This window comes from Strongylocentrotus purpuratus, unplaced genomic scaffold (genome assembly GCF_000002235.5).
Source record: "Strongylocentrotus purpuratus isolate Spur 01 unplaced genomic scaffold, Spur_5.0 spur5_scaffold_16, whole genome shotgun sequence".
Taxonomy (NCBI): Eukaryota; Metazoa; Echinodermata; class Echinoidea; order Camarodonta; family Strongylocentrotidae; genus Strongylocentrotus; species Strongylocentrotus purpuratus.
The window spans coordinates 14238538-14261374 of NW_022145601.1; the positions used below are offsets into that span (position 1 = coordinate 14238538).

Below are 22837 nucleotides of genomic sequence, written 5' to 3' on the forward strand. Positions count from 1 at the left end.
ACAACCTTCTAACTCACAAACACAAACACACGCACACACACACACACACACACACGCACACGCACGCAAACACTTACATACACACACACACACACACACACACGTGCACACACACACACCCACACAAACACCCACTAAAAACATGCCTACGTTTTGTGAGAATCTCGACCATTATATTAGCCTGTTATTGTTTTTTGTTTTCAATGATATTTTATTTTCTCCATTGCTTTTCACAAACAATAACAAAATCAATACATAAAATAATCTGCATGTTAATATTATTATATAGAATATGATTTTACATTCACATCTAAATAATACAAATGAAATTTTACTATTTACATCAAATAAAGCATGAAACATGCATGCATGAAGAAGGCATGAACATTGTTAACGGAGAGGAAAGTTCAACTCGGTTGGAAGAGGGCGCAATTCAATATTACATTTACGTACCGGGTTGGTTTTGGCATGAATGGTTTATAGGTCCATGGTGTTAGATTCCACTTGTAACCAAATTTTAGCTTCATCCAAGCTCAATTTTCATTGTTCAATGTTGAATATTATTCCATAAAAAAATTATATAGATGTATGCCTTTGATTTATACTGTAAACTATTTTGAGCGTATAGCAAGGTTTGGATTGGGTCGGTTAGAAGGGTGGGTAACCTATATGCGTGTTAGCTGATTTTTACAGACTTTTGTATACTGTCGCTCATAAAGGTGGAATATTTTAGTTTTACCCCAATTTATGGAATTATTTTAAAAATTATTAAAAAATAATAGATCTAGATAATATTATACATTCTCAGATTTTATGGAATAATAATTTGCCAATGTGCGTTTTGCGTGACTGCTAAAGCATGTGTATGCTTCTATGCTTATCAATTAGGGGACCTATGCCCTTAAGTCATAAATGACAGTAATGAGGATTAATGCCCCACAAAAGGGCACTTATATAGCACATCAGCCGTGTCTGAACCGATTTTGATCAAACAAAGATGATTTTGTCATTTAAATATTATGTTCTTTCAAATTTGACACTCAGCTTTTCATTATCTCACACAAAAAAAAAAAATTGTGTAGCGCCCTCTGCAACAGAACTCAACTATCCCTTTAAGCGTATGTGTCTTTTTGGTGTCGAGAGCCTTTGGTTTCGTGAAAGTTCGGTCTTGGATACATACAGCTTCTTTCAACTTTCGGTCTCACAGTCTCTGTGATCGAAAATTAAAAAGATTTTCGGTTAGCTTGGCTCTCCTACAGTAATATAGGGATTGACATAATTAGGCATGGCACGCAAAATAAAAATTGTGCGTTATTTACGAAAAGAATAGAGTCGTTTTTATTTGCGGTTTGTGGACAGATACATAAAGAGCGGCTACAAAAGTTAAAATAATAATATTAATAATAATAATGATATTAGAGTTCTTGTATAGCTCTAATGTCTGTCAGACCTAACACTCCTGGCGCTCCCAGTAATTACCCTGGCTTTAGCATGGTTGCCATTACGGCGCTCTAGCATTTGAAGGGATTAATTCCTTCCAGGCTAAAAACTAAGTAAAATTTGTATCATCTGATGATACGAATGAGCGTGATCCTCTGTTGTTTTGATGTTAAAACTTATCAGAGGTTATAAAGAGACATCAAAGAAAGTTATGGTTCTTCCTCTTCCTCTTCTTCTTCATCAAACTCGCCCTCCTCTTCGGCGGTGGCATCCTGGTACTGCTGGTACTCGGACACCAAGTCGTTCATGTTGCTCTCAGCCTCGGTGAACTCCATCTCGTCCATACCCTCACCAGTGTACCAATGGAGGTAGGCTTTGCGTCTGAACATAGCGGTGAACTGCTCAGAGATGCGCTTGAAGAGCTCCTGGATGGCAGTGCTGTTGCCGATGAAAGTACCTGCCATCTTCAGACCACGTGGTGGGATGTCACAGACAGCGGTCTTGACGTTGTTCGGGATCCATTCGACGAAGTAGCTGCTATTCTTGTTCTGAACATTTAGCATCTGTTCGTCGACCTCCTTCATTGACATGCGTCCACGGAACATGGCGGCGACAGTCAGGTAGCGACCGTGACGAGGATCACAGGCTGCCATCATGTTCTTGGCGTCGAACATCTGCGAAGTTAACTCTGGAACAGTGAGGGCGCGATACTGCTGGCTACCACGGCTTGTGAGAGGAGCAAAGCCAGGGATGAAGAAATGAAGACGGGGGAAGGGGACCATATTCACTGACAGTTTGCGCAGATCTGCGTTCAACTGTCCAGGGAACCTCAAACATGTTGTGACACCACTCATGGTCACAGATACAAGATGATTCAAGTCACCATAGGTGGGTGTGGTAAGCTTCAATGTACGGAAGCAGATATCGTACAAAGCTTCATTGTCGATGCAGAAGGTTTGATCTGTGTTTTCAACCAGCTGGTGGACTGACAGGGTTGCGTTGTAGGGTTCAACAACAGTGTCAGACACCTTAGGAGATGGGACCACACTGAATGTGGTCATGATGCGGTCTGGGTATTCCTCACGGATCTTGCCGATCAGAAGTGTTCCCATGCCGGAACCGGTGCCGCCTCCCAAAGAATGGGTAAGTTGAAATCCCTGTAAAGGAGGAAGAAAAAAAAAGAATCGAATTGTTTAAAAAAATGTAAAAGATTTTAACCAAATACCCGATGTTTACCAAAAAACAGCCCACTTGATTCTTGATTCAGATATTCCAGTAACTGTTTTGCAAATTATTATCTTTTGAAAATCAATGGCATAATGCCTGTTTTAACACACCTGAAGACAATCACAGCTTTCGGCCTCTTTGCGTACGACGTCAAGGACAGAGTCCACCAGTTCAGCGCCCTCTGTGTAGTGTCCCTTGGCCCAGTTGTTCCCTGCTCCGCTCTGACCAAAGACGAAGTTGTCTGGTCTGAAGATCTGACCAAAAGGACCTGAACGGGTCGAGTCCATGGTGCCTGGCTCGAGATCGACGAGCACGGCTCGTGGAACGTACTTGCCGCCGGTGGCCTCATTGTAGTAGACGTTGATACGCTCGAGCTGGAGATCAGAGTCGCCATGGTAGGTACCGGTAGGGTCGATTCCGTGTTCATCACAAACCACCTCCCAGAACTAAATTCGAAAGAGCAAAATCATTGTGGAAATTCGATTAGAACGCATAGTCACGGGATAGGTAAATCAAACAAGGTCCAGACTGAATCATTCAAGATTGTTAATAGGCTTAACCCTAATAAGGCTGGGCTATTTGAGGTCTTAGTATGGCCAGGGGGCATTATGCCCCCCCCCCCCCCCATTAAGATCGCCGCGAAAATTTGCACGCATGTAAAGTGAAGTGTATAGAATAATATGATAATTTCAATTTTTTGAAAAATTTACTCATTTGCATATTTATGGTAATTTATGCAAATAAAGTCATAAAACTCACATTTTTACCCATAAATCATATATTATTCATAATTAGGCATTCTTTTTCACTACATATATTCATTAGACCATTTTGAATAATAATACAACAAACAAATTTGGAAGAGCCAGCTTATTCCTTATGTTATTCCTTGTTTTGATAATTTCTTATGTATTTCATTGTTTTTTTAACTTATGTATTTCATTGTTTTTGTTGTTTTATTTCATTTCTTACTACAATTCAACTATTTTGACACCCAAAACAACCACCTTAACTTTAAACAAGACCCAATAACCCATGTTTGATCTGTTTTTAGGAAAAATGACTTTTCCATATGTTTTGTACACAAATCACGAAAATGAGCGATTTTCGGGCTGACATGCAAAGACAAAAGGTCACGTGACCTTGTAACCGTAGGTCCGATTTTCAAAAAATTCTTTTAAAAGTTGCGCAAGACTCGAAAGAAAAATGTCAGCGAGTGGCGCGGCGCCATCCATATGCGTTCTCGAGCAATCAGAAAAATCGTGGAGGGGGGCTATAATGGCCCCCCCCCCCGGCCTTATTAGGGTTAAGTAGCAAAAATAAATATGGATTAATCATTAACTACTCGAGCATGATGACTCCCTGTTCAAAAGAGAATCACCAAAGTTTCTTCATTTTTCTTCCCTACATAGACAGTCCTAAACCTTTTCAATACATGAAATAGGAAAAATATTTAATGTCTCTTTGTCACTTTTGGAACAATGTCCATGTTGTTTTCTTTTTGCATGTAGGTCATGATCATGTGTTTTGATTTTTAGAAAAAGTGAATATTTTATGTATACGACTGTCTCAGGTTTTAATTAGTAACAACTCCCGAATCATGTCTTAGTTATAGCTAATATTTTAACTGATATGCGATTTTAGCACATGAATCAATTATTGTCGATTGATTTCTGTCAAACTAACCCACCCAAACATCTATTTTCAGTGATGGATAGTGAAGTTGTTTTAATCGACACTCTTAAAGCCCCACTGTCCTACTTGTAGCTACTTGCTCCCTCTAGATAGAAAACTTGCCTGTTGGTCCCCCATGATCCTCTATTTCTTATGTTATTTGATAGCTGAGTTAATGAGATAGCCACCTATCAGTGACCTCGCTGTGTGGTGGTCTAATACCTCATAGCCACACTAGTGTTGATAAGCTTTAATAGTTACTAAAATTCGGGGTGAATGTGACATAAATTACAGGTTGCATCTGACACTCGAGATAAGAATTCCATAACAGTGTCTTTATTTCAATTAATTTTATATCAAGAAATTAATATTACTGTAAATTATCCTTTTGAGCACAGTTTCCATGATACTTAAAGCCCCACTGTACTTGTAGCTGCTTGCGCCCTCTATATACCAAACAATGCTTAATCGGTAACCGTTGGTCCCCCATGGTTCCCTTTTTCTTATGTTTATTGAGAGCTTATTTGATGAGATAATCACTTGTCAGTGACCATGCAGGGAGGTTTAATCCCTCCTGGCCAAACTAGTTCAGACAGGCTTTAACATGACGTCAAAATCTGGAGTCACATCAGGTCTTGTCGTCGCATATGTAGCCACGACAAGACTATAATGATCATCTAATGATCTATCTAAAACTAAAAGCTTTCTACAGAAATGCATGTACACGTATGTCGGTAAACTCATCATCACTTAAGCCAAGATTTTTATGGTCATCGATATTAAGATAATTCTTGTTAGTATGCCCTTGTTTTCTCTGCGTCCATAATACCGTCTTAGTCAAAGAATTGGCCTCATAAATTGGTTTAATTTTTTTTTAAGTTTTAAAAAGTCAGTGATTTAAAATGTCACTGTGCGATTTTTCTCTATACGCTTCTTATAGGAAAAGAGAAAATGGATTTTAAAAAATATTTATATATCGAATGGCAAAACACATTCACATACCTTAGAACCGATCTGGTTGCCGCACTGGCCGGCTTGTAGATGTACAATCTCACGCATGATGGTGGTATCAAGACTTTTATAAACCAGAACAACTACACACCACGAATTCTAGAAGACGTCTGAGACATATGACCGTTAGCAACGATATATTTAGGCGGGGTTTTAATCTGTAAGCCTTCATGAGATTGAAGAACAAATATTGGTTACATCACAGATAATGATTCTTCGTTTGCATGGAGATAAACCAAATAGAATGCCTGTTAGTCATTCCTAAAGATACCGTTGCCCTATCGACGTGTAACCTCCGTCGATGTTTTGAAAGACACATAAAGATCGTTGATTAAAGTAAAAACGAAATTGACAAGACTGTTCACCTACCATAAAACGATGATTTAAAACCCTCATCATTGCTACAAAATGGTATAATAATTATGGTATTTATTCAATAATCATCATCGCAGCTCAAGAGCTGAATTACAAATGATTTTATACTAAAAAGTGCTTGAACTTTAATTAATTACAAACGGCGTAAAACATAAACAAAATATTTCATCATTAAACAATGGTAGGAATATTACGTTAGAACAGGAAAAAAAGGACTAATCACAAATTAGGCTTGGAAGGGAAGTAGAAAAGGAGGAATTGAATGGGTTCCTAAATACTAATTATTTATGTAGGTAAAAATTCTTTTGACGTTCAAAATTTAAACTGGGAAAGTAAAGTAGAGAAAATAAAGAATACCTTGGATTTATGGAAAATGAGAAAACTTACATTGTACGGAAAAGTTGTTGTGATTAAACATTTAGTTATGTCTCAGATAGTACATACTGCCACGGCAGTTCCGATCCCTTCTAAAATAATTAAACGTATAAATAAACTGGCTTACACATTTTTATGGAATTCTAAAACAGAAAAGGTGAAACGAAACATCTGTCACAATCCTGAAGTAGAAGGGGGGTTGGGAATGATCGACTTAGAGTCAAAATGCCGGTCACTCCGTCTTTCATGGATTCATAAATATTTAAGAGATGAACAAAGTGCTTGGAAAATTTTGTTTAAATATTGGATCAAGAAAATTGGGGATTTGCCACTTTGTTTGCATTTTAATTGCAAAAAGAGCGATATGTATCGTATTTGTAGGAAAAAAACAGTTGCCTAACTTTTATGTTGACATGTTTTGTTCTTGGGCTGAATTAAAATATATTGATATGTTTAAAGTAACAGATATTGAAAATGAAATGATTTGGTATAATAGCAATATTAAAGCTATGAATGAGTTATTGTATTTTCCAAACTGGATGAGAAACAATATTTTTAAAGTGAAACAAGTCTTAGTTAACGGTATCTGGAAAGAAGTTGATTCTATTTGTATTAATTTTCAAGAAAATGAATTACTTTCCGCCTTCAAATTGGCAAAGTTAAAAAGTGCATTCCCGAATTTTTGGTTGCAGAAATTACGTAATAGGTTACAATATGTAAATAGTCCACCGTCTGCAGTGGAATCCAGTACAATAGAAATAGTAACAGGTGACTCCATTGATGTAGCGGTCATGAAAGCCAAACACTATTATAATTTGATGTTAGTAAAAAATAGACAGAATCTGCCGTGCATTTATTTTTGGAACGCTTATTTTGATTTACCCAATGAGTTTAACTGGAAAACGTTGCTCCATTATAAATTTTACTTTATAAATGACAACAGAATTAAGCAGTTTAATTTTAAATATCTTCATAGAATATTGCCCAGTAAAGACAATTTATGTAAATGGAAGATTAAAAATAATAATCTATGTGATATGTAAGATTCCAGACACAACTAACCACCTTCTCCTGGCTTGCAAGAAGGTTTCGCTTTTTTGGAAGATTGTATCCAAATTAATTGATACTTTGTTTAATTTTAAAATCCTTTTGAACGAAGAAATTCTTTTAATAGGTCATGAAATAGAGAGAAGAGAAATGAATCTTGTCAATCTCATTTTAAACTTCGCTCAGTTTATTATCTATAGGAACTATATTAGAGAATGTTTTGGAAGTGAAAAGCACAGGATACATGCTGTATATTGGATAAAAGAATTAAAGGTGGAAATTCGCACCTATCTCAATATGAAATGTAATCAAAAGAAATTCGATACAAACGAAGTTACAAAAGTTACAAAAATGTTTTCATTATTTTAGTTAGTGATTATGTCACATTAGTTTCATGTTCTGTACTATGTATGATATGTTACAATTGCATGAATTTTGTATTTAAACACTGTTGTAAATAGCTGTTATTTTATGATATGAACAAATAAAGTCCCTCGAAAGAGGATAAATAGAAAAAATAAATACTAATTAGGTATATATATTCAAAGTAAACGTTGTAGGTTACAAAAATAGTTCGAGGAGCTAACATATTGTTCCAATTTGATGAATTTGAAAAGGTAACATTGTGAATCAATGCTTATCCGGTTTAGAATAACCATCCACATTAAAGGGATAGTTGAGTTCTGTTTTCAGACCGCAAATGCCTTCAAAGTGCATGCTTATTGCTCTTATTCTTATCTATGACATGTCTGGTGCCCTTTTGGAACCTAAAATTGCTATGAAGGTAATTTTAGACCCCAAAATGTGTAAACTTTAGCCAATACGATCATACCAATTCAGCTCAACTTTAAAAAAAATACGGTGACCGTTAATTAATTAATTAATTAGTTAATAACAACAATATATGGGCCGGCTGGTTGTGCGTAATATAACCAACACGACAAAGCCAACATAAAATCCAACATCGGCTTTGGCTGAAATATAACGTAAAAGGCGCTATTTCGTTTTTTCAACGGCTTTTTCAAATTATCGAATATTTGTGGTGGTACACAAAATATATTAGAAATCGTTATATTTATGGATATTTCAGCCGTCTCTGAACCGATTTCGATCAAACAAAGATGATTTTGTCATTTAAATTGTATGTTCTTTCAAATTTGACACTCAGTTTTTCATTATCTCACCAAAAAAAATTGTGTATTGCCCTCTGCCACAAAACTCAACTATCCCTTTAATGCACGCTTTAATCATGAATGATAAATAATAAGCTACGTGTATTTTAATTATTTTCATCGCGCATTTCCAATGAAGTATAACTGAACAAAGTATTCCACAGTTACCATTACCTCAGTCGTTGTTGTATTTATAGTGCACTTATAGTGCACATTCTCCACTCTACTTGGGAGCATTTCAGCCGAGTGGCAATTCTACAGGCGCATGTGTGCTTTTCCGGCCATATGGTGACATTTGCATCCTACCGGTTATCGATTTAACACCTGGATGGAAAGCAGTAAGGCCAAATAAAAAAATATATGTTTACGTCCTGCCTTTTTGAAAAATAGGAAGGGGGAGGCCCTTTTTTTTTTCTTTTTTTCATTCAAAATGGCCGCTCAAAATGGCCGCTCGGTACATTTTCCCTGACAGTCGGGCTTTTTTTCAAGATGGCCGCCGACATTTTTTTTTTTTAAATAAAAAATAGATCCATATTAGCAGTGTTTTTCATGTTTTTTTTCTTTAAAAAATCAAAAAATATATTTAAAAAAATCAACAACAAAAATAAGAAAAAAATAAATAGGAGGCGGCCCCAAAAAAGGAAGCGGGCGGGGACGCTAAATATGTATATATTGTGTAATGGCCTAATGTAGATAAAATGCCTTTCTCAATGACATAAAGTTCTGTATCGGGGCTCGAACCCACGACATTTGCTTTTGCAGTCAACTGATTAACCAACTCGACCACAACGTCTCTACATTACTTTTCCGTTATGATGTGAACTGATCTTTATCATCCTCTCTATCTTAGTCATCATCATCATCATTAGCACTACCATCACCACCATAATCATATCCCTCGATGTTCATCGTCACAATCCTATTCTTTACTGTCAGCATTACATTCATCATGACTGTCGTCATCGAAATCATCATCGACATCATCATTATTATCATCATGGAAATCGTCATCATCTTCATGGTTATCATAATCATCGTTATCATAATTATCATCATGATCACCATCATAATCACCATTTATTGTGGGTTTAATCATCACAACTACCAACAAGATCATCGTCATGATTATCATATTAATCACACTTATCATCATCATCACCCCCATCATGATCGACATCATCATCATCTTAATCACCATCATCGTTATCGTTGTCATAATCACTGCCATTATCATTACCATTACTACTAACACCACCATCATCATCACCATCATCATCATCCTCATCATCATCATCACCCTCACCATCACCATTATCATCCCTTGATATTACACAATCGTCTATTACCAAAAAGCAATTTCCGAACATAAAGCAGAATACGTTTATTCAGTAAACATCATTGGTTATTTATTGGGGTTCAAAACTGTTTATACATGTATTTCAATGAAGACGTGACTCTATTTTGTTGACAGTTGGTCAAATTCAATGTTTTACCATCGATATTCATTGGTAGTACAAAATACACCACGTAATATAGATATTAAAAAGGTCATCGGTCAAATTGCAACAATGACCGTTATTTCACATTCTAGATAACCACCCCGAAAACACAATATTCCCTGTCACGCCAACTCCCCCCCCCCCCTCCCCCTCCGCCCCACCCTTCCCTTCAGAATTATTTGTTGCTATGATTTGGAAAAATAAATTCAAAAAGATAAAAGTCTAAAAACACATCGAGGGCAATTTATTATGCCTCTTCCTCTTCCTCTTCTTCTTCATCAAACTCGCCCTCCTCTTCGGCGGTGGCATCCTGGTACTGCTGGTACTCGGACACCAAGTCGTTCATGTTGCTCTCAGCCTCAGTGAACTCCATCTCGTCCATACCCTCACCAGTGTACCAATGGAGGTAGGCCTTGCGTCTGAACATAGCGGTGAACTGCTCAGAGGTGCGCTTGAAGAGCTCCTGAATGGCAGTGCTGTTGCCAATGAAGGTGGCGGACATCTTGAGACCTCGTGGTGGGATGTCACAGACAGCGGTCTTGACGTTGTTCGGGATCCATTCCACGAAGTAGCTGCTGTTCTTATTCTGGATGTTTAGCATCTGTTCGTCAACCTCCTTCATGGACATACGACCGCGGAAGATTGCAGCGACAGTCAGGTAGCGACCGTGACGAGGATCACAAGCAGCCATCATGTTCTTGGCATCGAAAATTTGTGAGGTGAGTTCAGGAACAGTGAGGGCGCGATACTGCTGGCTACCACGGCTGGTTAGAGGGGCAAAGCCAGGCATAAAGAAATGGAGACGGGGAAAGGGAACCATATTGACGGACAGTTTGCGCAGATCTGCGTTCAACTGTCCAGGAAACCTGAGGCAGGTTGTGACACCGCTCATGGTTGCAGACACCAAATGGTTCAGGTCACCATAGGTAGGAGTTGTCAGCTTCAATGTGCGGAAGCAGATATCGTACAAAGCTTCATTGTCAATGCAGTAGGTTTGATCTGTGTTTTCAACCAGCTGATGGACGGACAGGGTAGCGTTGTAGGGTTCAACAACTGTATCTGACACCTTAGGAGATGGTACCACACTGAATGTGTTCATGATGCGGTCAGGGTATTCCTCACGGATCTTGCTGATCAGAAGGGTTCCCATGCCGGAACCGGTGCCTCCACCAAGAGAATGGGTTAGTTGAAATCCCTGTGAAGCAGAAAAAAACAAAGAGATAATTCCTTCTGCTATGATTCTGCTGCTTTACTTGTTTTTGGTCAATATCAACTTTTTAAAGATACGAGCATCTATTTATGTTTGTTGATAACATTTAAACGTAGACCTACCTGAAGGCAATCACAGCTCTCGGCCTCTTTGCGAGCGACATCTAGGACGGAGTCCACCAGTTCAGCGCCCTCTGTGTAATGTCCCTTTGCCCAGTTGTTCCCTGCCCCGCTCTGACCAAAGACGAAGTTGTCTGGTCTAAAGATCTGACCAAAGGGACCTGATCGGACCGAGTCCATGGTGCCTGGCTCGAGATCGACGAGCACGGCTCGTGGAACGTACTTGCCGCCGGTGGCCTCATTGAAGTAGACGTTGATACGCTCCAGCTGGAGATCAGAGTCGCCATGGTAGGTACCGGTCGGGTCGATTCCGTGTTCATCAGAAATCACCTCCCAGAACTAAAGTCGAAAGAGCAAAATCATGGAAATTCGAATAGATGAATAATCTTCACAAATGGTAAAATATAGAGGTATTTATTGAACAGGTAGATGGAAGTGAGACGATGGAAGAGAAGAATATATGACCGATTAAAGCTTTATATACCATGATCAATTTGTTCCTTTTTTCGTATTTTTTGCTGATATATGTGTCCATCAGAAAGTGAATCAAGAAAACAATTGAATGTATGTAGCCTTCAAAGATCAGACTTTGCCAAAATGACAACGTTATCTTCTTCACCCCCCCCCCCCCTAAAAAAGAGTGCATTGGTGAACTGTGTTTGTCATGTAGAGACACTGTACAGATTTTAAATGTGAACGCCAGGACCAGGATTCATTAATGGCATGGACGTATTTTGGACAGTTTGATTATCCAAACAGGTTTATCACACGGTTGTTGAGATGTGAGATCGAATCCACGATCCGTTTCAGCTATAAAATGATATCAGGATTTTAATCATCTTAATACACAGATAAAACATGTAAAAGGAGTGGGGTGGTGATGGTGGTGGTGGTGGTTGTGTCATTGGTGGCGTCCTTTGAACCTAGATCCGCCTTGGTAAAAGGATGTCAAGTAAAGCCGGACATTTAATATTAAAGATCAACACTAAGTTAATGATTACCTACAGTACATTGTGCATGGTGACTGTTCAACCTAAGAATTTTAAACCACGCCACCTCTGTTTCGTTTACTTCATAATAATTAGTAGATTTAAACCTAAGTATTGTTAATTAGCTCTTGAAAATAGCGTCTTCAAGTTTGACAATAAGAGTCTGTAATCATTTGAAGTATACTTGATTAGAAGAAAAAAATGGATACAGTGTTCTACGATATCATACATTAGCACTACCGCCTCGCAGCCGATATGGCAGAAAGCTTTATTTAAATGCTTTGTCTCCTATAGGTTTTATCCCCTATCCTCCGAAATTATAAACAAATTAAACGCTTTTCATGAATAGCGATATAGTTGAATATTGCACCTTTTTCTCTAAATCTTTTCTTTTTCTATGTCTGTGTATAATGACGATCTTAGAATCGAGATTATTTGTTCTCCTCTGATTTTTTCTTTCATCCAAAGCAGTGCTAGGAAATTAGTTGAATATTATTTTTCTTCAATTATATAGTTTGTACTTTATCCAGTTATAATCTTACTCGGAAGAATAATATTGGAGGTACCCTCTATCGACTTAGAACATTCAACTACCAGATAAATCAACGCGTCATGTAAGTTTTCGATTTGCAAAATATAATTATGAATACACTGTATCTCTTTTTCAAAGGATTATGACTTCAAAGTTAAGAAAAAATTATGGCAGAAGAATGAACGGGGGAAACCAAACAAAGTAGTCACATACCTTAGCACCGATCTGGTTGCCGCACTGGCCAGCTTGCAGATGTACAATTTCACGCATGATGGTGGTATTAAAACTTTTACAAAGCAGAACGAAACAAAGGTACTATACACCACGAATTCTCGAACACGTCTGAGAAAAATAACCGTTAGCAACGATATTTAGGCGGGAGTGGCGGTGGTTGTATCTTCGTCTCGTTAAAAAACAAATACAAGTTACGTCAGAGGCCAGAACTCTTCGTTTACATGGAGATAAACTAAACAGAATGAAGGTTAATCATTCTCTAAATACAGTTGCATAGGCAACTCGACCCCTCACAGAGAATTTAATCATTTAAGCCATCGAAAATACGTCAGCACAAATGAACAGATTGGTCCGTTAAAATACATTGGACAATTTGCTGATATCGTTAATTCATGACCAATGCAGTTTGAAAATAGACCATATCCACCCAAATCCTTGAATTGTCTAATTTAAAGGATTTAAATAATGTGTAAAGTGAAAACTCTGAGTTACATAATAACACATAGAGATCAATAGTTTGGAAATATACGTTCTGGGGAACATCATAAGTTGCATTCACCACTAATAACGCAGGATAAGTATACTAAGTATAAGGTAATACCTCATGTTTTATAAAATTATCAAAATATGTCAGAAAAAGATAAAACCTAGTCGAGGTAACAAGTTAACATTCCTGATCATTCTGAAAGATAATGAGAAGGAAGGTTATAATGATATTGTCAATGATATGAAATCTATTTTAAATATTGTTGTCAAGTTATACACAGCTACGTTACGTCATGCCATAGTAATGATTACTGCATGCCTGGATTATACGGTGAATGAGTTTTCCATCCTTGATATCAAGGAAAATTGTCCGAAGGGGGTGATCGAGATTTTCCAGTGACAGTGATCTCTTCCAGGAATACGAATGCCTCAGTGGTTAGAGCGCCCGCCTCATGAACGGGAGGTCGTGGGTTCGAACTCCGGCCGACCGAGTCATACCAAAGACTTATAACAATGGGACCTTCTGCCTTCTAGCTAGGCGTTCAGCATATTATATTGGAGAAGGGTAGTAATAAAATATTATGTTATGCAGGGCCCGCTGGAAGAACAGTTTCATAACTGAAGTGGCTACCCTGGGTAAATACAACGTTATTATTATTAGTAGAAGTAGTAGTATTATTATTCCTCAGTCACACAAACGTGATCGACGCCAGACCTACAATAGACCAAGCAAAATATTACATTACGACGAAGGGCTAATTAAAGATCGGTCGGTCGGTTTGGAGTCGAGGTGGCGGAGGTAACAGAGGTGACAGTCACACTGATTTGGAGAGTTTGGCCAACCGGTTCGAGATAAACTCAGTATGGCGAATACTGCCTTGTTGGCAGGCATAAGACTAAAGAATATACGCTTTGTTGTGACCAACAGTCGGAAAACCAAATTGGTCAACCTCTGTGTATAAGATGGCTCTTGATACTGGGTAACAGGCATGGTCGTTAGAATTTTGTTATTTTTACAACCATATTATGCCATTTGTAAGCATCTTCCCCTCAACACCGTGCTCAACGCCATTGAGAAGCATGTGCATGGGCCGAAGTATCGGCTTGGCGTGGTTTCATTCCTTCCTTCCTTCACACTGATGTTTTTTTTTTCTTCATTATTTTCAATGTGTAATACTAGAATATAAGAATATTTCTATTTTGCCTACCTTTTATTTAGATGGTACTTCTATGATTATAAACACTACGGTATAGTTTCTCATACATATTTATTACGTATTTTTTACAATGTGTGATCAAAACAAATTTCCATGTATTCTTGTGAATTTGGATGAATAAAAAGAATTAAATTGAATTGAATTGAAATTAATTTTCTCATCTCTATACCATCACCACCACCGTCATCACCACTACCATCATCATCATCATTATCATCATCATCAATAAGGGAGTTTAAAGATAGCACAATGGTACAAATGACCCCAAATATCCACAGATCTTTTACACATGGAGAAGTTCCACTTTGAGAATAGGGACTTTTAGATTCGCACGAAGACAATGGGTCTATGCTACGCTCGACGTCCTTTTAAAGCACTGCCTTGAATGGACGTCACACGTATTAGTCCAAGCAAATCTAAAAGTCCCTATTAATAACTGCCAAAGTCCTAGATGTGCTTCATGAATACCTTTTGTTTGCCCTCTTGAAAAGAATACTTCCACCAGCGTATCTTAGTATGTACCGTTGGTGCATAAATGAATAATGTTACATAACTTTCATGAGCGCATATATCCAGTATTCATCTCTGTGGGTTTTACCTTTTTGGTACAAATGACCTTTATCTGCTCATGCTCAGACTGCAACCGTAAACTGGCTTATATCATCACCATTAGCATCAATATCACTATAATATTCATCCTCTTCCTCCCCATTATCATCATTATCAGCCTCGGAACCCTTTTTCAGCATTACCATTACCATCATTATTATCATCATCACCATCATTATCATCATCACCACCATCATCATCATCATCATCATCAATATCACCATCACCCAGAAAGTTGTTACCATCAACATTAACATTAACCTTGCCGGCACTTTTCATCATTATGTTCCGCCCTGACTAAGAATTACGTCACAACAACAAGAACACAACATGAACACACGACGAAGAAGTGTGTCATTCATTTATCTTTATTGCATTCCAAACGGAGAAGTCGTATATTCATTTTGGGAAAGTTGTTGATATTGTTTCAGCCAAAGAATTTTATTTTTCTGCTCTGCAATGGTATACAATGGTTCAGTACCTATAATTGAGAGATTTTAGTTCATTAATTTTATATAATTATCATTAATCAATTTTAGAAACTAACAACTAACATAACCGATGTTCCTTGAGTAAGAAAGGGGAAAGGAGTAGGGACATACCGACAGACAAATTGACAGACTAACGGAGGAAAATGGTATGATGATAATAGCTATACAGTGCGTCCCAGAAAAAACGAAACCGAAAATTATCGATGTTTTATCATAACTTTGATGCAACTCATATGATGCATATGTCACGCATGAGTGATTAAAATGAATTTGAAGAGGATTAAATAAAAGAGGAGGATCTAAGCTTTCCAAATATGTGTCATTTATCAATTATAATTATGATTAAGTTATGATAACCATCGATAATTCTCGGTTTCGTTTTTTCTGGGACGCACTGTATATATCTCCCCTGGCTTTAGCAAGCTAGTCTGCCCTGTAAGGCATTATAAGGAAGTGCTTCCTAATAGATATCCCTTCAGTAAGTGGTGACTATAGCAAATGGAGATTGACATATCATTGCTGAAGGACATTAGTACCTTGGCTGGGTATCGAACTGCAAATCATAAACAGTCCGTTGACGTACCCCCTAGACCACAATGCCTCTGATATGTAGGAAAGGTGGATAAGATGCAGATAATGGGGAATAGAAGAAATAGAAAATATAATGTGTAGGTATATATTGTGCGATTTCAAAATGCAAATGCATCCCTTGTGCAGACAGTCGTGGACAAAGATCTTCTCACGATTTAAAAATCTTGCCTTCAGTTAAATGACCCTCCGTCTAATTTTCCTTATTGGACCAATAAATCTTTCCGAATTTTGTACAACGAAAATCATCGTACGCATTTTTTGTTTTTTCTCTTAAACCCGTTTGATATAAGAAATACACCATTTTTTTCATGTGACAGTTTTGTCACATGATAATTTCATTAGTAAATGAAAGATCTTATGGATATTGGATTGGCCAAAATCAATCATCCCAAGCCACGAGACTCGGGAAGGTTTAAAGACTTATCTCCCGTAGTTTCATAATTACTGGTATAATTGAAAATAAATGAAATATATGGTTTCTTATAACCTTTCGCTCCCGAATTTCTAGTTCCATATTAAACCAGGGTGAAGAGTACATGATGAGGGTGTCGAATGACCTAAGCGGCTTCTTCGTCTTCTTCCTCCTCCGGGTCTTCCTCATCGAAATCACCTTCATCTTCGACGGTGGCGTCCTGGTACTGCTGGTACTCAGACACCAAGTCGTTCATGTTGCTCTCAGCCTCAGTGAACTCCATCTCGTCCATACCCTCACCAGTGTACCAATGAAGGAAGGCCTTTCGTCTGAACATGGCTGTGAACTGCTCAGAGATACGCTTGAAGAGCTCCTGGATGGAGGTACTGTTGCCAATGAAAGTGCCAGACATCTTCAGACCTTGCGGGGGTATATCGCAGACAGCAGACTTGACATTGTTGGGGATCCATTCGACGAAGTAGCTGCTGTTCTTGTTCTGGATGTTGAGCATCTGTTCGTCGACCTCCTTCATGGACATACGACCACGGAAGATAATTGCAACGGTTAGGTAGCGACCAAGTCGGGGATCACAGGCAGCCATCATGTTCTTGGCGTCGAACATCTGCTGGGTGAGCTCAGGAACTGTCATGGCGCGGTACTTTTGACTTCCCCGGCTTGTCAGAGGAGCAAAGCCAGGAATGAAGAAGTGAAGACGTGGAAATGGAACCATGTTGACTGCTAGCTTACGAAGATCTGCGTTCAGCTGACCAGGAAACCTGAGACAAGTTGTGACGCCACTCATGGTTGCAGACACAAGATGGTTCAGGTCGCCATAGGTCGGAGTAGTGAGCTTCAGGGTTCGGAAGCAGATGTCATAGAGGGCTTCGTTGTCGATGCAGAACGTCTCATCGGTGTTCTCGACCAGTTGGTGGACGGACAGTGTGGCGTTGTAGGGTTCGACAACGGTATCAGACACCTTAGGTGAAGGGGTCACACTAAATGTATTCATGATGCGATCTGGGAACTCTTCTCGGATCTTGCTGATTAGAAGTGTGCCCATGCCAGACCCTGTACCACCTCCCAAGGAATGGGTCAGTTGGAACCCCTGAGAATAGATTAAACGTAATAAATTATGAGGACAATATAATACCACTTCAATCATACAATATTTGCCAAAGACATTTGACAAGTAAAATGGCATGATGTGGTAACCAATCTCAAATGATAAAAGTGTAAATAGACCTAACTGAAGTGAATTGCCAGATTTGATACTGATTTCATTCAATTGGATTGGAATGTACATGTCATATCAATCACTCCTGTATGATAGTTTGGTACGTTAACACTTAATATTAGGCCTATCTAATCTAGACTATTAAATATTCCTTTACAGGCACTTGATAGTCTTTGCCTTTGAATCCCCGTCAATCCATTATTAACTGAATCAGAATCTCTCACATACTGTTTTTTTTAAAGCTCATAACCAATTTTTTTTTTTTAATCGCAATAACAGGAAACGTGGTATCAGATAGAGAAGTAAATAGCCTTGCAGGAAGGACGTTCACGTCACATCGGAAAATGTTATCTTCATAATAGTGATCTGCTAGTGTGGTAAAGTCCATTGAACCAAAGGTCGCTTCCCCGGAGCCAAACAAAAATGATTGGACAGATTGGTTTGTCATCTGGGCCAGTTATTAACGTAATCGTCCTTAAATTAATAACAGTATTGTTCTGAGTTGTAAAACACAACTTCAATGTGGTGTACCGATTTCGATATACTGTTAGCTAATTATCCTATACCACATGAATTGAGAAACCTGAATACAATATTTAGGAAGGCTGGTTTGCCATAAGGAAAAGAGAAAATGATCTCACCAATTACTTCTAATAATGTAAAAGCCATTAGCCCTTTTCATTTAGCATGATGTTTTATACATTAGGGAAAGGAGTAACCATATGAATTGAAACCTGAATACATAATTTACGAAGAATGGTTTGCCAGAAGGAAAAGTGAAAATGATCTCACGATTTACTTCTAATAATGTAAAAGCCATCACCCGTTTTCTTTCAGCATGATGTTTTATACATTAGAAGAGGAGTAAGCAATTTAAAAATTAATTTTGATAGTTATTTCGTATTTTTTATTTGTTTCTTACCTGAAGACAGTCGCATCCTTCTGACTCTTTGCGGACAACATCTAGGACAGAGTCCACTAGTTCAGCGCCCTCTGTGTAGTGTCCTTTGGCCCAGTTGTTCCCTGCTCCGCTCTGACCGAAGACGAAGTTGTCTGGTCTGAAGATCTGACCAAATGGACCAGAACGGACTGCGTCCATGGTGCCTGGCTCGAGATCGACGAGCACGGCTCTCGGGACATACTTTCCACCGTTAGCCTCGTTGTAGTAGACGTCGATGCGATCAAGCTGTAGTTGGGAATCACCATTGTAGCTGCCAGTCGGGTCGATGCCATGTTCGCCAGAAATTACCTCCCAGAACTTAAAAGAAAATCCGGACAATAATAACAAATTAAAAATATGTGCAAGCCTCTTTTTCCACCTTACACATTTAAATTTGTTAAAATATTTATTGTAAAGTCCCACGTTCTACGCTAATAACTGATCTGAGGAATTTTTTTTTTGTAACATACATGTACACGCAATAGACATTTTGTATTAATGTGATAGGTAACATATTATATCCGACATAAATTAAAGTGTGTGTTTTATACGAATTTTGGTGTACCATAAGTGCCACTTCATTAAAACTATAGATCTAAGGCAAAGAAGATTTATATTATCCCTTCTCTTTGCTGTTCCTAAATTTCATGACACTTCTATACAATTTATTCATGTATATAGAGGCGAAGAGTGACGTCTGTTTTTCATAGAGAATACTATTGCACTTTTGTATTACTGCTTATACAGTGAGTCAAAAAAAAGTTTACTCCTAGAAAATTGCTCATTATTTTAAAAACCGTCTATAAACAGTAAATTATTATACATCTTATGACAGAGTGTTTTATCCCAAATCATTTAGTATCATTTTTGTGTGGTATGTGTTCACGCTTGGATGAACAGGAGGCATTGTTTGCGAGAGTTCAAAAATCCGACTTGCGCCAAAGTTGCTAATGTGATGTTTGAATAAAACGATTTGGATTTGGGTATTAATTGGGTCTTTACCAAATAACATCCTTAACAAAATTAATCATGCGACACATATCACATATCAAAGAATATTTGTGCGTGTGTGTGTGTTAGTGAGTGTGTGACTTTGCTTCTGCAAAAAGCATATGCAATGCATTTCATTTGATACATTCAGTTCATTCCCACACTCCGCTAATCCCAACATAATACATAGGCATCACTTTGGCGCAAGTCGATTTTTGCACTCTCACAAAACAATGCCTCCTGTTCATCCAAGTGTGAACACATACCACACAAAAATGATACCAAATGATTTGGGATAAAACACTCTTTCATAAGATGTATAATAATTTACTGTTCAAAGATGATTTTAAAAATAATTAGCAATTTGCTAGGTGTAAACTTTTTTCTTTTACTCACACGGTATAGCGTATTGCGGGTCCAGATAAGGAGTGGCGTCGGCATCAAAGGGGCACTCCATTTTTTCCTTATGGATGTAATTTGATTAAGGGGTGTGTGGAAGGGGCTGTATCATCTTCTTTTCGCGTTTCCTATTCCCTCTTCCTTTTCTCTTACCACCCCCCCCCCCTTTTTTTTCCTCTCTCTCTCTCTCTCCCGCCCTCTCTCTCTTCTTTTTGCACGATTTATTTAATTTGGGGCGTGTGCCCCCCCCCTCTCCCACCGTGTCCCCAGTCATGCATGGAGCTACGCCAATATAATATAATTTATTATAGGTGCTAATACACAACAAGTCTAAAGGCATGTAATTCTATGTATCACTTTTCACGTGTTTCCAAGAATAAGATGCCTAAGTACGTACAGGTTGTGGGGGTAGCTTTTTCCTTGGTGTATAACCACACGTCCGGTTCGGGATTAATTATTTCCGCTCAGTGTAGTCACAGAAAAACACAGGGGCCCCAACACACAATACTCGCTCAAGTAAAAAATATCATTATCCCAAAGTTAATACACAGTTTTTATTTAGTCAACGCGTGTGGAATAATCTCTCAGAGGAAATAAAGAGTTCAACAAATATAACTTCATTTAAAGCAAAGTTGAAAAGGGTATATATTAATGATTATTCGAATTTATTTTTTCTTCATTAAATTTTACAATTACCATTACCCCCCCCCCCCACCCTCCCTGTATGATTACTGTTGTCTGTTGGTGTAGTGCGTTACTGATTAATCTGCATAATTTTGTATTTTATTATTGCAATTGTTTATACCATGTATTTGTTCCCTTTACTGGGAACTACGGCATACAAGTTTTTATAAACTTTTTTGTAGTTTCCATTTTTTCTCTTACTATGTATATTTGCCATTTTTGTATATATTATAATATTGTTTTATGCTTGAGAAAATTAATAAACTGAACTGAACTGAACAGAACACTCTCCTTTTTTTTTTAAACATGATTATTGTGTAACATAAGTATCCAACTGTCTGCATATCTGTTTCTGCCCCCATCTTTTACCCCCCTCCCGTTATCGATTTCCTTTCTTTACTGTCATGTTTTATCTGAAGCAAACTAGTAGAAATAAGCTAGAACTAGAAGATATGTCCCATTCTTTCCTAAAATATCAGAGAATCTTAAAGTCAAAGACAATTTGCTTTCTCTTTGTATAGCTCATTATTATTTTGCATGAATGATTACAACATACAGGCCATCCATTCTTCTCCTTGACTCTGGGATTACAAACAAACATTTTAAGAGATCTGTTTTTATTTCATAACAATTTGAATTGACAGATTGAGATAAACTTCCTATTAATTATTTCGTTATATTCTGCTCATGTTATGAACGAATTATTAATGCATGTCGATGATATTTAACGAATAAGTTTAAAATCAAATTTACTTCCCAATTATTTTCCAACTGCACATACATGACATAATCAGAAAAAGAAGCTACTATTTCTATATGGCAAAGCAATAATAATTACCATTTCATATTTTTTTATCACACCAATTGTCGATGTTACTCTCATGCTCAATTTGTATAAAAAAAACACGGTTGATTTAGTTTTGTTACAAAAGTTAATAAAACAATAGTTTCGAAGTTACTTATACAAAATATAGCTCATTTGTTTTTAGTGTAGTAAGAGATGATTTCACGGAATTGTTCCAAGTAAGAGGTAGAAAAATCCCAATTTGTTAAGAGGTACTATATGGTTTAACCTAAATAACAAATCAAGATATCAAAATATAAGATACTGTAAGAAATTGTGAATACGAATTCGATTTACCTTGGCTCCGATTTGGTTGCCGCATTGGCCTGCTTGAACATGGACTATTTCACGCATTTTGATGAATTTCAGCTTCTAAGTTATTCGAATTGAAGATTATTTTATAACTACCTGGCAGCAGCGTGCAAGTGTGAACTCGATGAGTTTCAGAACAGGAGTGGCAAAGAATAGCAACGATGAGCAATATACTGTCATGAAATGGCAAGGGCGGATGTAGGACTTTGTAAAAAGAGGGTGGGGGCACAATTCTGAAAATATTTGACGTGGCATCCCTCCCTCCCCCCGCATTTAAGCCTTATGCTTATTGGGTTTCAAAAGGGGTACGGGCAGGTTGTTGACACTTGACACCCCCCCCCCCCCCTTCCGCCACTAGGTGACGGGTGTACCTAGTCGGAGTGAACTGAGTTTGAGGTTATTTTGGGATTTTCCAAAGTGCAAGCCTTGATTTTGCTGCTCAACACGAGTTTAAAGCTAGCGATCTCTAATCCTTTTATATGCATGATGTTATGGATATTGTTCGAGGGAGATCACAAAATACTTGCCTGAAAGTCACGAGCTGTTATGTTATCTGAGGGACCATTATCTTAACATCAGATAATATGTATAGTTTCATTTAACTCCCTTATTTCTGTCTTTTGGTATACATCCATTATTTGAATGGGGATTCAAACCCTTTATCATGAATTCCTTTACCTTCGCCTATGAAGAAACCGTCCTTCCTCGACGTGAAAACGGTTAA

At 37.8% G+C, this 22837-nt stretch overlaps 3 protein-coding genes across 3 annotated transcripts; all 3 read right to left on the reverse strand.

The window, feature by feature from the left end:
- Positions 1 to 1314: 1314 nt before the first annotated feature.
- Positions 1315 to 5499, reverse strand: LOC105437139 (tubulin beta-4B chain-like). The gene is made up of 3 exons (XM_011663413.2): positions 5344 to 5499; positions 2778 to 3113; positions 1315 to 2597 (listed from the first exon to the last, which is right to left on the reverse strand). Exons 1-3 carry the CDS (start codon positions 5398 to 5400, stop codon positions 1650 to 1652), a joined length of 1341 nt encoding a protein of 446 aa, XP_011661715.2. The 5' UTR covers positions 5401 to 5499; the 3' UTR covers positions 1315 to 1649.
- Positions 5500 to 9697: 4198 nt separating this feature from the next.
- LOC115924522 (tubulin beta chain-like) lies at positions 9698 to 13020 on the reverse strand. The gene is made up of 3 exons (XM_030986855.1): positions 12884 to 13020; positions 11153 to 11488; positions 9698 to 11015 (listed from the first exon to the last, which is right to left on the reverse strand). The coding sequence occupies exons 1-3, from the start codon at positions 12938 to 12940 to the stop codon at positions 10068 to 10070; spliced, it is 1341 nt and encodes a 446-aa protein (XP_030842715.1). The 5' UTR covers positions 12941 to 13020; the 3' UTR covers positions 9698 to 10067.
- Positions 13021 to 16054: 3034 nt separating this feature from the next.
- LOC115918681 (tubulin beta chain-like) lies at positions 16055 to 22250 on the reverse strand. Its single transcript, XM_030986856.1, has 3 exons — positions 22099 to 22250; positions 18867 to 19202; positions 16055 to 17815 (listed from the first exon to the last, which is right to left on the reverse strand). The coding sequence occupies exons 1-3, from the start codon at positions 22153 to 22155 to the stop codon at positions 16856 to 16858; spliced, it is 1353 nt and encodes a 450-aa protein (XP_030842716.1). The 5' UTR covers positions 22156 to 22250; the 3' UTR covers positions 16055 to 16855.
- Positions 22251 to 22837: the final 587 nt, after the last annotated feature.